Source organism: Leptopilina heterotoma, unplaced genomic scaffold (assembly GCF_015476425.1).
Source record: "Leptopilina heterotoma isolate Lh14 unplaced genomic scaffold, ASM1547642v1 Lhet_78, whole genome shotgun sequence".
Taxonomy (NCBI): Eukaryota; Metazoa; Arthropoda; class Insecta; order Hymenoptera; family Figitidae; genus Leptopilina; species Leptopilina heterotoma.
In genome coordinates this window covers 241,542-253,484 of record NW_025111179.1, presented here as the reverse complement: position 1 = coordinate 253,484, position 11,943 = coordinate 241,542, and the positions used below count along the sequence as shown (strand labels likewise).

The window sequence follows — 11,943 nt, the reverse complement described above, 5'->3', positions numbered from 1 at the left end:
ATAATAGTTTTTCAATTTTGAATAATTTACAAACAATTAAAATTTGGTAAAATCTTTTTAAAATAATTAAATTTTTGAAAAATATAAATAAAAATAATCAAATTTTTGAAGAATTTTAATTTTAAACAGGACCATGATTTCTGAAAAATTTTAATAACTTCAAAAAGTAAATTTTCATGAACTTTTATTCACATTGTTCAAAGATAATTAAATCTAAAAAAATTATTTTAAAACAATTCTAATAATTAGTTTTTAAAAATATTTTAATGTAATTTTTCCTAAATAATTGAATTTCTTAAAAAAAAATTTGGTATAATTTAAAAAACTAATTAATTTTTCTTTAAATTTTAATTAAAAATTTTGAGCTTGATTGTATTCTCCAAAATGTTAAAAATAATTGTAAAATGTTATTATTTTTATATGTATTTGAATTTTTGGAAATATGTAATTGAAAATACTGAAAACATTGAATTTTTAACAATTAGAAGCTAATATTTCAATTATTTTCAAAATTGTAAATAAATACTTGAAATGTTTGGAAGAAAAGTCGAAAAAGTCGCAATTTTTTAAAATAAGTCGAAAAAATTCTCAATTTTCTTAACCCTCCGTCACACACATGGAAAAGAATTACGACTTTACACACGTTTAGAGGGAATCCCTCACCACATTGTAAAATAAGCAACATTGCAACATAAACAAAGGAATTAACAAAAATTTAGTTTTAACACAAACTTACAAATATTTGTAGTAAATTATTATAAATTATAAAATTAATAAAATTAATTTTCGGTCTCAAAAAAAAAATTTATTACACGAATGCACATCTTCGAAGGATTTCCACTTGACATGTAAAAATAATGTTACATTAACAAATAAGCAAAAAAATCATTAAACAATTCATTTTAATTATATATTTATAATATAATTTTGTCATTAACCGCAACAGTGGGACAAAAAATGTTTTGAAAACTTGATTTTTTTTATTTAACATAATCTCACTTTTTCGAATTTTTTCTGGGTTTGAAACTTCATAATTAAATATTAATTATGTTTAAACTAAATGTTTTTTTAGAAATGTGTTGAGGAGTAAATTGTCAAAAGGTATAGAAACTAATTATATTTTGCAATGAGGAAAACAAAAGTTATTTAAAAAATACTGAAACCGTAGAGGGAATCTCTCCGTAGATGTGTGACGAAGGGTTAATTTCCCTGACAAATATTTTTTTCCTGACTTTACTGACATGTGGCCACCCTGAAATTTTTTGAAAAACAATGTTTGATTAAACTATTAAATTAAAATTTTAATAACTTTTCTTGAATTTAAAAAAATAAATTTTAATTTTTTGTTAATCACATTTTTTAAATAAAAAAAAATAAAAATATTTCGCCATGTGGCGCTGTTCTCAGACAAAAAATTTACCGACCAAAAATTTTCTTTTCTCTAACAATAATAATAATAATAACAATAATAACAATAATAATAATAATAATAATAATAATAATAATAATAATAATAATAATAATAATAATAATAATAATAATAATAATAATAATAACAATAATAATAATAATAATAATTGTTGTTATTATTATTATTTATTTAATTTTACTCAAGAAAAATGACAAACAGAAGTAGGATGAATTTATTTTTCGAAAATCAATACTGCTATTGCCCCTGTATATTGACTATCGGAAAAGCATTGGTGTCAGTGCATATACAAAGAATTTTGATTGTTTTAATTTGTTTTATAATAAATTGTAGATACATGTTAATCACGAATATTAAATAAATATATTCAATAGTTGAAACTTTAGTTTATTTTACAGTATATTCTATTTTAATGAAATTTAATTAAATTACAACTACTCTAAGTATTGAGAAATTGTTACTCGTGCCACCTACCGTGTTTTGAGCGCGGCTATTTTTGTGCACACCTCTGTTATCGACACTATATACTTTCACTTTATAATAGAATAGAAAAATAATTACTTTAATTTACATTTTTCTTGTTAATATGCAGTAATTAACTAAACTATATAATAATTCAATTACTTTATATATTAAAGAATATATATTCGCTCTTTTTCTTAACGTTTTAAACTAATTTTCATCGACAATTTATTAATTTTTCACACTATTTCAACTGACAGATTAACACCGCACATATATTTTAAATCTTAATTATTTCATAATTATTGTTTCATTTTACATAATTTTCACTCGAATCAATTAAATAATGCCTATTCTAACACTATTTATTATTTTTACATCATATTTCACCAAATATTTGCATTAATTTGCCTCAAACCAAACTCCCACCAAATATTTGGTCAGAGTTCGGTTTACCAAACCCGCCAGGGATTTCAGCAGTACAATCTTATATTAAAAGCAAATGATGGCTTAAATTAGATAGTAAATATTGTAAGAGGTTGTATTATGTTTTTTTTCTCTCGACGGCATATGTTATTAATTTTAGAAAACAATTGAGGAGCTCGATCGCAGAACCGGCTCTTCGCCTAGAGGCGCTCACTGCCACCCGACTGATATCAGCACTTGCGGTCCGAGCGAAGAGCCGGTTCTTTGATCCAGCTCCTCAATTGGTTCCTTATATATTCATCTTTTCTGGTTATTGAACTTCTTATGTAATTTTCTATAAAATTATTTAGTAATCAATTTGCATGTTTTCATGTAAATAACTTTAATTATAATGAATAAAAAAAAGATATAATTTTATACAATCAGATTTGCTATTTCTTTTAAAATTGATTTAATTTTGTAAAAATAAAAAGATTTGTTACAGATGTAAATAGATTATTCTGTCATAATGGATGTAAGCTTCTTCTAGAAATGTGAAAATTCTATACCTGCGGTTTTACATACATATAGTTGGTATTTAAAGAAGGCCTAAGAACTAAATTCTATATGATAAAATAATAATTTTTTTAATTTGATATCATTGGTTCTATTATTAAAATCTAATTTAAGGAATAAACATTCACCAAATAGTGCATTTTAATGTAGGCTTCATTTTTGAACCTATGGGACATTGGAAATCTCTTGCAAATTCTGGTCGGTTGACAATAGAACCAATGACTCGAAATTGATTTAAAGCGAATTTATTATCTTTTATATCTGTAGATTCCTTCTCACAAAAATTTTGCGCAAAACTAATCCAAAAAAGTTGCGGTTGTGTATAATACATTCCAAGAAGTAAGAGTTCAGGTCTATGATCCTCTACCCACATTTGATAGGCTGAGTATGCAAGTTTTAATCCTTCATTATCTGCAATGTTTTCATCTAGCGTAAGAAAGCTGTTTACCTGTGAAATATAAGTATATTAAAACTATATTCTTTGCTAAACTTGAGATTGAATTTATGCTTTCAGAAAGATAATGTTCTAAGTGGGATAAGATTAACATAAACTTTTTAAAAAAGAAAATTGTCTTCATTTTTTTCAACTAACTTTCATCTGAACTTCTTTATCTGTATAGTTCCCATATTGACCAATAAAGCACTGCGCTCTTGAAATAAATTGTTCGTGAGTTGTAGCATCCCACCAATCAATGAGATTTCCATTTTTATCATATTGTCTACCATTATTATCAAAACCATGAAAAATTTCACGTGCAATGAAAAATCCAACTGACCCATAATTCATATACATTGGTCTGTTGGCATTGAAGAAATTTCCTTGCAACATACCCTGTGATACACCTAAATAAAGTTGAATATGTAGTTAAAGACTTGTTTACCAAATGCTGAAATTAGATTTAAACAGATTATCAAAATAAAAGTATACCGACGAACCTATACTATTCAATTTCATAACATTTAATGCTTTTACACCTGCAGAGTACTTTCGAAATTCGATGTGTGAGCTATTTAAATGCACTCTGAATAAACTAGCTTTTACATTACTATTAAATTTCGTAACATTTATGATGGATTCAAAATAATGTCCGGATTTAATTTCCAAGTTTGAGAAATATTCATCAAACTCCTTGTCGTTAGGAATTTTGAACATTTCTTGACGAGTTTCGTACATTGAAGCTAGTTTTTCTAATGCATAATCCTTTGTCTTGTTATCTAGCCAATCCACCTGAATATAAGTAAATGAATTAACTTTTTAAACCCAATATTGTAAATAAACTTTTGAGCAACAATAACAAAACTGTCTCAATATCTATAATGGCCAAGACATTAAAATAAGGACATCTTGAGACAATTTTGTTAAATTGCTAGTTTTAAATTTAATGTATTATTACATTTTCAATGGCTGTTTGAAGCTGATGAAAAATATTTGTAAACATTTCGTCAATGTGTTTGTTATTAGATGTTTCATTATAGTAATTTTTCACGTAAAGAGCACCCAAAGAAACAGGGAATTTCTTTCCCAGATCTTGGAAACAAAAGTTATTATTATTTCCTCTAACTTGTTCACTGATTCCATTATTCATAATAAAAATATTTTCTATTGCTCTCCATATTAGATAAATTGCCTGGTCATTTTTTGAAACACTATTAATAAGTTCGTTAAATTTTTTGAAGAAGCTGATATCCGATATTACTACAATATCATCATCTCTAACTTCGTTGAATGGATGTAGCCTTGTATTAAAAATTTTCTTCCACATAATATTGGAATAATTATTTTCAAGCTCTTTAATAGTCATTCTATCAAAGTTGTACAATTTTTCATAGTTTTCTGGTTCAGATATCTGTATAGAATAAGGATTTGATTACATGTAATATATAGGTAGTCCTAAAAAAGTCTAAAAAATAGATGTTTAATGCTTTAGCAGTACAAAGTTGAAGTCAACAACGTTGATCAACGAAAAAAATTTGTTTCCTCTATTCGAATATTATTTTTAATTTAATATTTAATTGTATAACAATTATTATCAAAACATAAACATCAATCTATTTTTTCTAAATATTTTTGTGTCAATATTGCTGCGATATATTTTATTAATTTACTAAGTAAACAATTTTTTTCGTTGATAAACGTTGTGGACTTCAACGTGGTTCAGCAGTCTACAAACTTTTAAAAAACTTGCACATTCGATAAAAAATATTACATCCTAATACTTACATCATGGAGCATTTTATTTATTTTAATGATTGTATTAAGCACATGCTCCTTGGATACTACATATTGGCTAAGTTTATCAATAGTAATTACAGGATTAACAAGATTCGATGGTTTATAAATCTAAACAAAAATTATTATCACTAAATTATTATTAAAACAGAAGATTTCATTTAGGAAAATAAAAATTTTCTCCACGTACATGAAAAACGTAATTTGAATTATTTTTTAAGTCCAGTTCAACATCCACTTTAAAGAAAGGTGTTTCATATATATCAAGCTCTTTTCCTAATTTGGAATTAAAGTCTTCCCATTGGAAACTCGTGTCTTCCAAATAATTATTCTCTAAGTAGCGCCACCCATCAACTTTTCTTATAGAATCCACAACGAAGTTTACAATTTCATTATCGCTCTTAATTTCTGGAAATAAACATTAAAAATCGGAGATTAATGGCAATCTTGATAAAATGGTGTTTAATCTCAAATGTTCGTTTGACGATGCAGTCGGTATTAAGTTATTTAGTTAGTAAGAGTGTCTATAGAAATAAATTGTAATTTTATATTAAAACAATAAGACATACCGGCATTTATACAATTTTGGTAAATAGTTTTCATTAAATGTACATATTTAGGTTCCATAGGTTTCAGTTCTTGCTCTAGAATAGTCCTAATTTTTATATGATTTTCAAAATAAAGTCTTCGAATAGTATGGTACTCATCATATGCCTCATCAGAAATTATTTGACCTTGGATGTATTGGCCGCATGCAAATTTATAAAAATTGTCACAGGGATTTATGCTTGTATCCAAGTACTTCAACACTCTTGATGCTATAAAAAAATTTATTAGGAATTTTTAAAATACAATCCTGGCAATTTTTAGAGACCATTAAGAACTTGTTATTCAATGATCACGTGCCATATTCACTTCATTATAGGTATATACGTCACATTGAATAAAATGACCCTAAGGGAAATAGTATAGAAAAGAATAGTTAAGTAGGTAGAAAGTGAAACTAACTAGTCATATTAAATATACCCGAGTCGAAATTTAGACCCTACTTAGCCTCTGAAAATGTAGGGCTTATTCAGGTTTAGCAGTCGTAAAGTAGGGTCTGATTTCAATACAATTTTTAAAAACTAGACCCTCCTTTGACTCCCAAAATAGGCTGAAATTTGCCAATCTTCCATTTGGAGAAGCAAAGGAGGGTCTACTTCTAAGAAACCTATACCGTACTTTTATACCTCGTAGACCCTACTTTCATACTCCTAGACCCTACAATTAGAAAAAGAAAAATTTGAAGATTTGCTCAGATTCAATTGAAGCACTTGGGATGAGTAAAAGTGGAATTTTATGTGTTTTATAGCGTCTATATACACGAAGTGTATATAGACGCTATAAAACACATCAGTATTTATGAATTTGGAGTACTTTTTGCATTTGCAGTGTTTCAAGTAATGCATTAAAAAATAATTCTAAATTTTCTTTTAGAATGTAGGGTCTAAGAGTATGAAAGTAGGGTCTGCGAGGTTTAAAAGTACGGTATAGGTTTCTTAGAAGTAGACCCTCCTTAGCTTCTCCAAATGGAAGATTGGCAAATTTCCGCCTATTTTGGGAGTCAAAGTAGGGTCTAATTGTATTAGAATTAGACCCTACTTTACTACTCCTAACACTCAATAGACCCTGAAAATTCAGGGTGAAAGTAGGGCTTAAATTTCGACTCGGGTAGTTAACAATTTTTAATTGATAATTGCAAATTCTAAAATTAGTTTTTAGAACATCATTTACAAACCTGTATGAAGACATTCTGGTTCGATACAATAATCAGTTTTATCCTTTAATGTTTTCAAAACTTCAACTTTCATTTCTTTGGGTATACTTACATTAACAGAAATTACCAATGGATACGAAGACAAATTAGAATCTGAAACAATAATATGGTGCTAATTAGCCTACTGAAAAAGCGACCATGTAAAATACAAGTTCAAAAATATATTTAAGCCATAAAATTAAATTCTGTCTTACAGTAAAGTCACTTACTTATTTGGCAAGTAGAATTTTGTGCCTCTAATAAATTTACGAGGCTTGCCAGGCACATCAGCATTGTTAGTCCCCGTTTTAATGCTAATTTTTTCCTCCCCCTTTCAAAACATAGGTTTAGAATAATATTATGTATCCGTAAATAGTAAGACTTTTATTTATTAATAGGAGTTATCGACATTACCGATAAAGTATCATCTATGACACGCCACATAGACTTTTACACAAATTTTTAAACTTTATGATAATTCTTCGACACAGTCTAACTCATCTCTACTGCTTATTTTTTCAAAGCAGAATTTAAATTTAAATTTAAAAAGATATTTACTTCATTAACAATTAAATAGCGAAATCAATTTTTAAAGAATATCCTTATGACATATCTACACGGAAAGAAAAAGTCCGTCAACCATTAATGGATTAGTATATTACTTTGAGACGGGACACTAAATCATTGAATGCATAACATACTTTGAGTCACAATCAGTGACGAGTTGCTTGCTAAAATTTAGAAAACTGTCATCAATATATAAAACTCGTTCACTAAAATTTAGAAAACTGTCTATTAAATTTTCTATGACTATCAAAAGCATTCAAAAAATTCAACTTCTTTCAGAATTATCCCTAATTTTAGACACTATTTGGTACAGAATGAACACATTTTTTTCGTTGCACAGTTTCGATATTTTATTTACACTCCCGAGTCGAACTTTTAGACCTGCTTACCTCCTTAAAACTGAGGGTTTGTAAGGATGTAATAGGATGAAAGCAGAGTTTATTTGCATTGCAAGTTAACTCTGATTACCTCCTGCAAACCCCTGGTTAGCGACAAATTTAGATGGTAAAAGGGGGAAAGCAGGTGTTCCTAGAACCTTATTAAATACTGCTTGACCCTTACTTACAGAATTCTTTCCTCTCCAAAAACCCTGGAAAAACTGCTCATAGCATATTTGAGATCATTTTTAACTAATTTTTATAATAACTTTAATTATTAATAAATGGCATTATTATTTAATGATTTTTACTTTTTTTTTAATTTAATCGTGACCAATAGCGAATTCATAAATAATGTTAGTATATGTATATGTGGGGATTAATACATATCCATTTATATATAAAAAAAAAATTTTAATTTAATATTTGTTAATTAAATTATTTAACGGTGTATATAATCATTAAATTGCATACTTATACCTATGCAATACAGAAAAATCGGAATAAACGCAAACCTACGAAATAAATAAAATCTAACGCACGCGAGACTTGAACCTACGACCTACGAACTACGGACTACGAAACTAACGCCCTAACCACTATGCTACGGAACCTAACTGAACACAGACGCTCTACCCAGTAAAAAAAAACTAATTCAAATGAATTGAAACGAATTAACATTTTTGGTAGGCTCCAATTCGTATTTGTCACAAAGCGGGATTCACTCAAGCTCTTTGTATATTCAATTGAATTTAATTCAATATGTACCAATCTGTCCAAACGAATTCGCATTCGAAAGAAATGGCCAAGGAATGCATTGAATTCGTGCTAACGAATTGAAAAAAAATTAAAGGCTCAAAACTTGTCCAGTGAATTGGTACGGATAGAAGGTTCGGAAGTTCAATACAGTTTCACGAATTCAGGAAAATTGCATCATGGCTCCAATTCGTATTTGTCACAAAGCGGGATTCACGAAAGCTCTTTGTGAATTCTTTTTAATTCATTTCAATTAGTTTTCGTTTACTGGGTATTTTCAGTGACTTGTTGAGTGATTCAATAAAGCATTAATTGACACTAATACACTACAGCAAATAAATAAATTGTTTAATAATAATAACCTTTAAACATTTATAAATTAATAGTTTTATTATTTAAAAAAAATGTCAAAACATTTCAGTTAAAAATAATATTTATAAATTAATAATAAAAAAATACATGTTTCGGTAACCTATTCGCAGTTTGAAGTTAATTGTTGTTTACATTTTGGTTTCTTAATCTTTTTTTAATTTTTCTTTTCAAATATTTTCAATTTTAAAATTAATGTATTGAAAATCTTCGAATTGTTGCAAAGAATTTTATCAAAAAATTTGATAATAATAGAATATTCCTTCAAAGAATTTCTTTATTTAGAAAAATAACTAAATTCTCGCAAAGAATTTTATTAATATTTTTAAAAATCCTAATTAAATTTTTTTGAAAAATTTCTTTGAATTTTTTTTTAAACTAATGGAGTTTCTTTAATAATTTTAATTGAAAATTTCGAAAGCAATTGAATTTTATGAAGAAGAATTTTATTAAAATTGTATTGAAAATAAGTGATTTCTTGCGAAGAATTTATTAAAATTTTAAGAAATAATTAAATTGTTTATGAAGAATTTTATAGAAATATTTAAAAATCATGAAATTTTTTCGAAAAATTCAATTAAAGTTGTTTCGAAAATAATTGAATTTCTTTAAAGAATTTTATTATAAAATTAAGTATATTCAATATAATTGAATTCATCATAAGAATTTTAATTACTTTTCGAAAATAATAGAATTATTTCAATTCTTTTGACGAATATATTCAAAAATTGTATTGAGCTAGTAATTTAATTCTTATATAGAATTTTTTAAAAATATTTTGAGAATAATTAAATTGTTTTTCAAGAATTTTAAATTCTTGTTGAAACTAAATTTTATGGGAATTTTTGAAAATAATTAAATTCTTTCGTTTAATTTTATTTTAATTGGGTTAATAATTATTTAATTCTTGCAAAGAGTTTTAGTATTTATAAAAATAGTTGAATTATTTCGAAGAATTTATTAAAGTTTAAGAAAATAATTGCAATTTATGAAAATATTTTCAAATATTTGAATTCATCTACTCTCTAAATCTGAATATGTGAAAATTCACATATTTGTACGTTATAAGTCGTCTTCTCGATCAATAAGTGAATATACACTTATAATAAGTGAAATTTCACTCAGAATAAGTGAATTTTTCACTTATTTATAAGTGTATATGCACTTATTGATCGAGAAGACGACTTATAACGTACAATAAGTGAAATTTCACATATTCAGATTTAGAGAGAAAATAAAAAATTTTGTAATTTGCAAAACAATAATAAGTTGAATATCTTGTACCGCGCGTAACATTTCCTATTGCGTAAGAATGTGGTAGAAGCAATACAGGGTTTAAGGTTCAATTAGGACTTAAAAAGGAGTTGTCAGAGTTAAATAGAACTTACGCAGGAGGAAAAAAACACCAAGGGTTTGTTAGGTGCAGGTTAGGGTTAAATTATACTTACCAGGAGGTAAGCAGGTCTAAAAGTTCGACTCGGGCAGTTTTCTAAATTTTAGTGAACGAGTTTTATATATTGATGACAGTTTTCTAAATTTTAGCAAGCAACTCGTCACTGATTGTGACTCAAAGTATGTTATCCATTCAATGATTTTGTGTCCCGTCTCAAAGTAATATACTAGTCTATTAATGATTGACGGACTTTTTCTTTCCGTGTATTGTAATAATATGAATCTCGATATAAATTTATTTCTTAATACTGGTAAAAAATAAATTAGTTAAAAGAAATTTTCAGAAACTTAATTTTTATTTTCCTCAATTCAAATAAATATCTTACCCGTTAAAATTTTCCTGTTCACCGTGGAGCATTTTAATAACTTAAAACAATTGTTTGAAATATATAAAATTAAGTATAGATAGTTACAATTATTTTAGTGCAATATATTTATATTTTCGTTGTTACTTGACAAAATCTAACAACGAAAACTATTCAAACTATTTATTTCAATACCTTTTATAAACACGAAATCTATGCAAGAGTAATTAAATATTATCTTTAATTTTTATTCTGAGCTATTAATTTATTAAGTAATTTACTTTAAAGTTAAACAAAGATAAGTAAAAACGAAAAACACATTAAAAAGTAATGTGGTTTGATTGATATCTTTTTATTTTCATATTATTGTAACTGTATATTGTGTAATTTGATTACATAGTTCCTTTGAAGTCAAACAATGTGAGATTTTTAATTATTGTAGAGGCACATGACATAGGGACCATTCAAGTATTACGTAAGCATTTTAGGGGGAGGGGGGGGTCTAGCTATTGCTTATTTCCATTAGAAAAAATGGCGCTAATGCATATAAAAAATCTTACATGGGGGAGGGGGGTCTAAAAACCTGAAAAATATGCTTACATAATACTTGAATGGCCCCATTCTATCGTCACGTAGACTTCGTTGCTTTTTCCTTTACATTTAGCATGTCCGTTTTACTTAATTATATGTTGTTTAATTTAATTTTTTATTTAAAATTAATTGAATTTTTTGTTTAGTTTCTCATGTAAATTTAATTAATTAATTAATTTAATTTAATTAATTTTTATTTAATTTTCTTTGCAGCAAACTTGAGACCGAGGGGGAATTTACTAGTAAATAATAATTTAATTGAGAATTTTCTTTTTTTAAAAACGTAAATAACAAAAAATACACGGAAAGACTTTGTGTTTCAAAATTTAACATGATTATGTCAAACAGGGGAAAACGATGTTTTTATATTATTTAATCGAAGTAAAAAAGAAAATTTGCAACAAAAATTTTCTGTTGGACAGGATCATAAGTTAACTATTTGTTAATTAATATTGTTTATAACAATTTAAATAAGTTATTTTTTAATCATAAAGGAAAAATATTCTTTAAATGAACTAAAATTAAAAAGAAAATGTGAAAAAAATATTTTTTATTGGAGAGGAATCAAAGTTAACTATTTGTTAATTAATGTTGTTTATGACAATTGAAATATATTACTTTATGGG

The 11,943-nt window shown here is 26.4% G+C and overlaps 1 protein-coding gene across 1 annotated transcript; it reads right to left on the bottom strand.

Annotated features, from left to right (window-relative positions):
- Window positions 1-1,891: 1,891 nt before the first annotated feature.
- LOC122510931 (neprilysin-2-like) lies at window positions 1,892-10,877 on the bottom strand. The gene is made up of 10 exons (XM_043625894.1): window positions 10,748-10,877; window positions 7,131-7,231; window positions 6,883-7,014; window positions 5,672-5,920; window positions 5,293-5,510; window positions 5,094-5,213; window positions 4,267-4,719; window positions 3,809-4,100; window positions 3,465-3,715; window positions 1,892-3,320 (listed from the first exon to the last, which is right to left on the bottom strand). Exons 1-10 carry the CDS (start codon window positions 10,777-10,779, stop codon window positions 2,997-2,999), a joined length of 2,172 nt encoding a protein of 723 aa, XP_043481829.1. The 5' UTR covers window positions 10,780-10,877; the 3' UTR covers window positions 1,892-2,996.
- Between the last annotated feature and the right edge of the window lie 1,066 nt (window positions 10,878-11,943).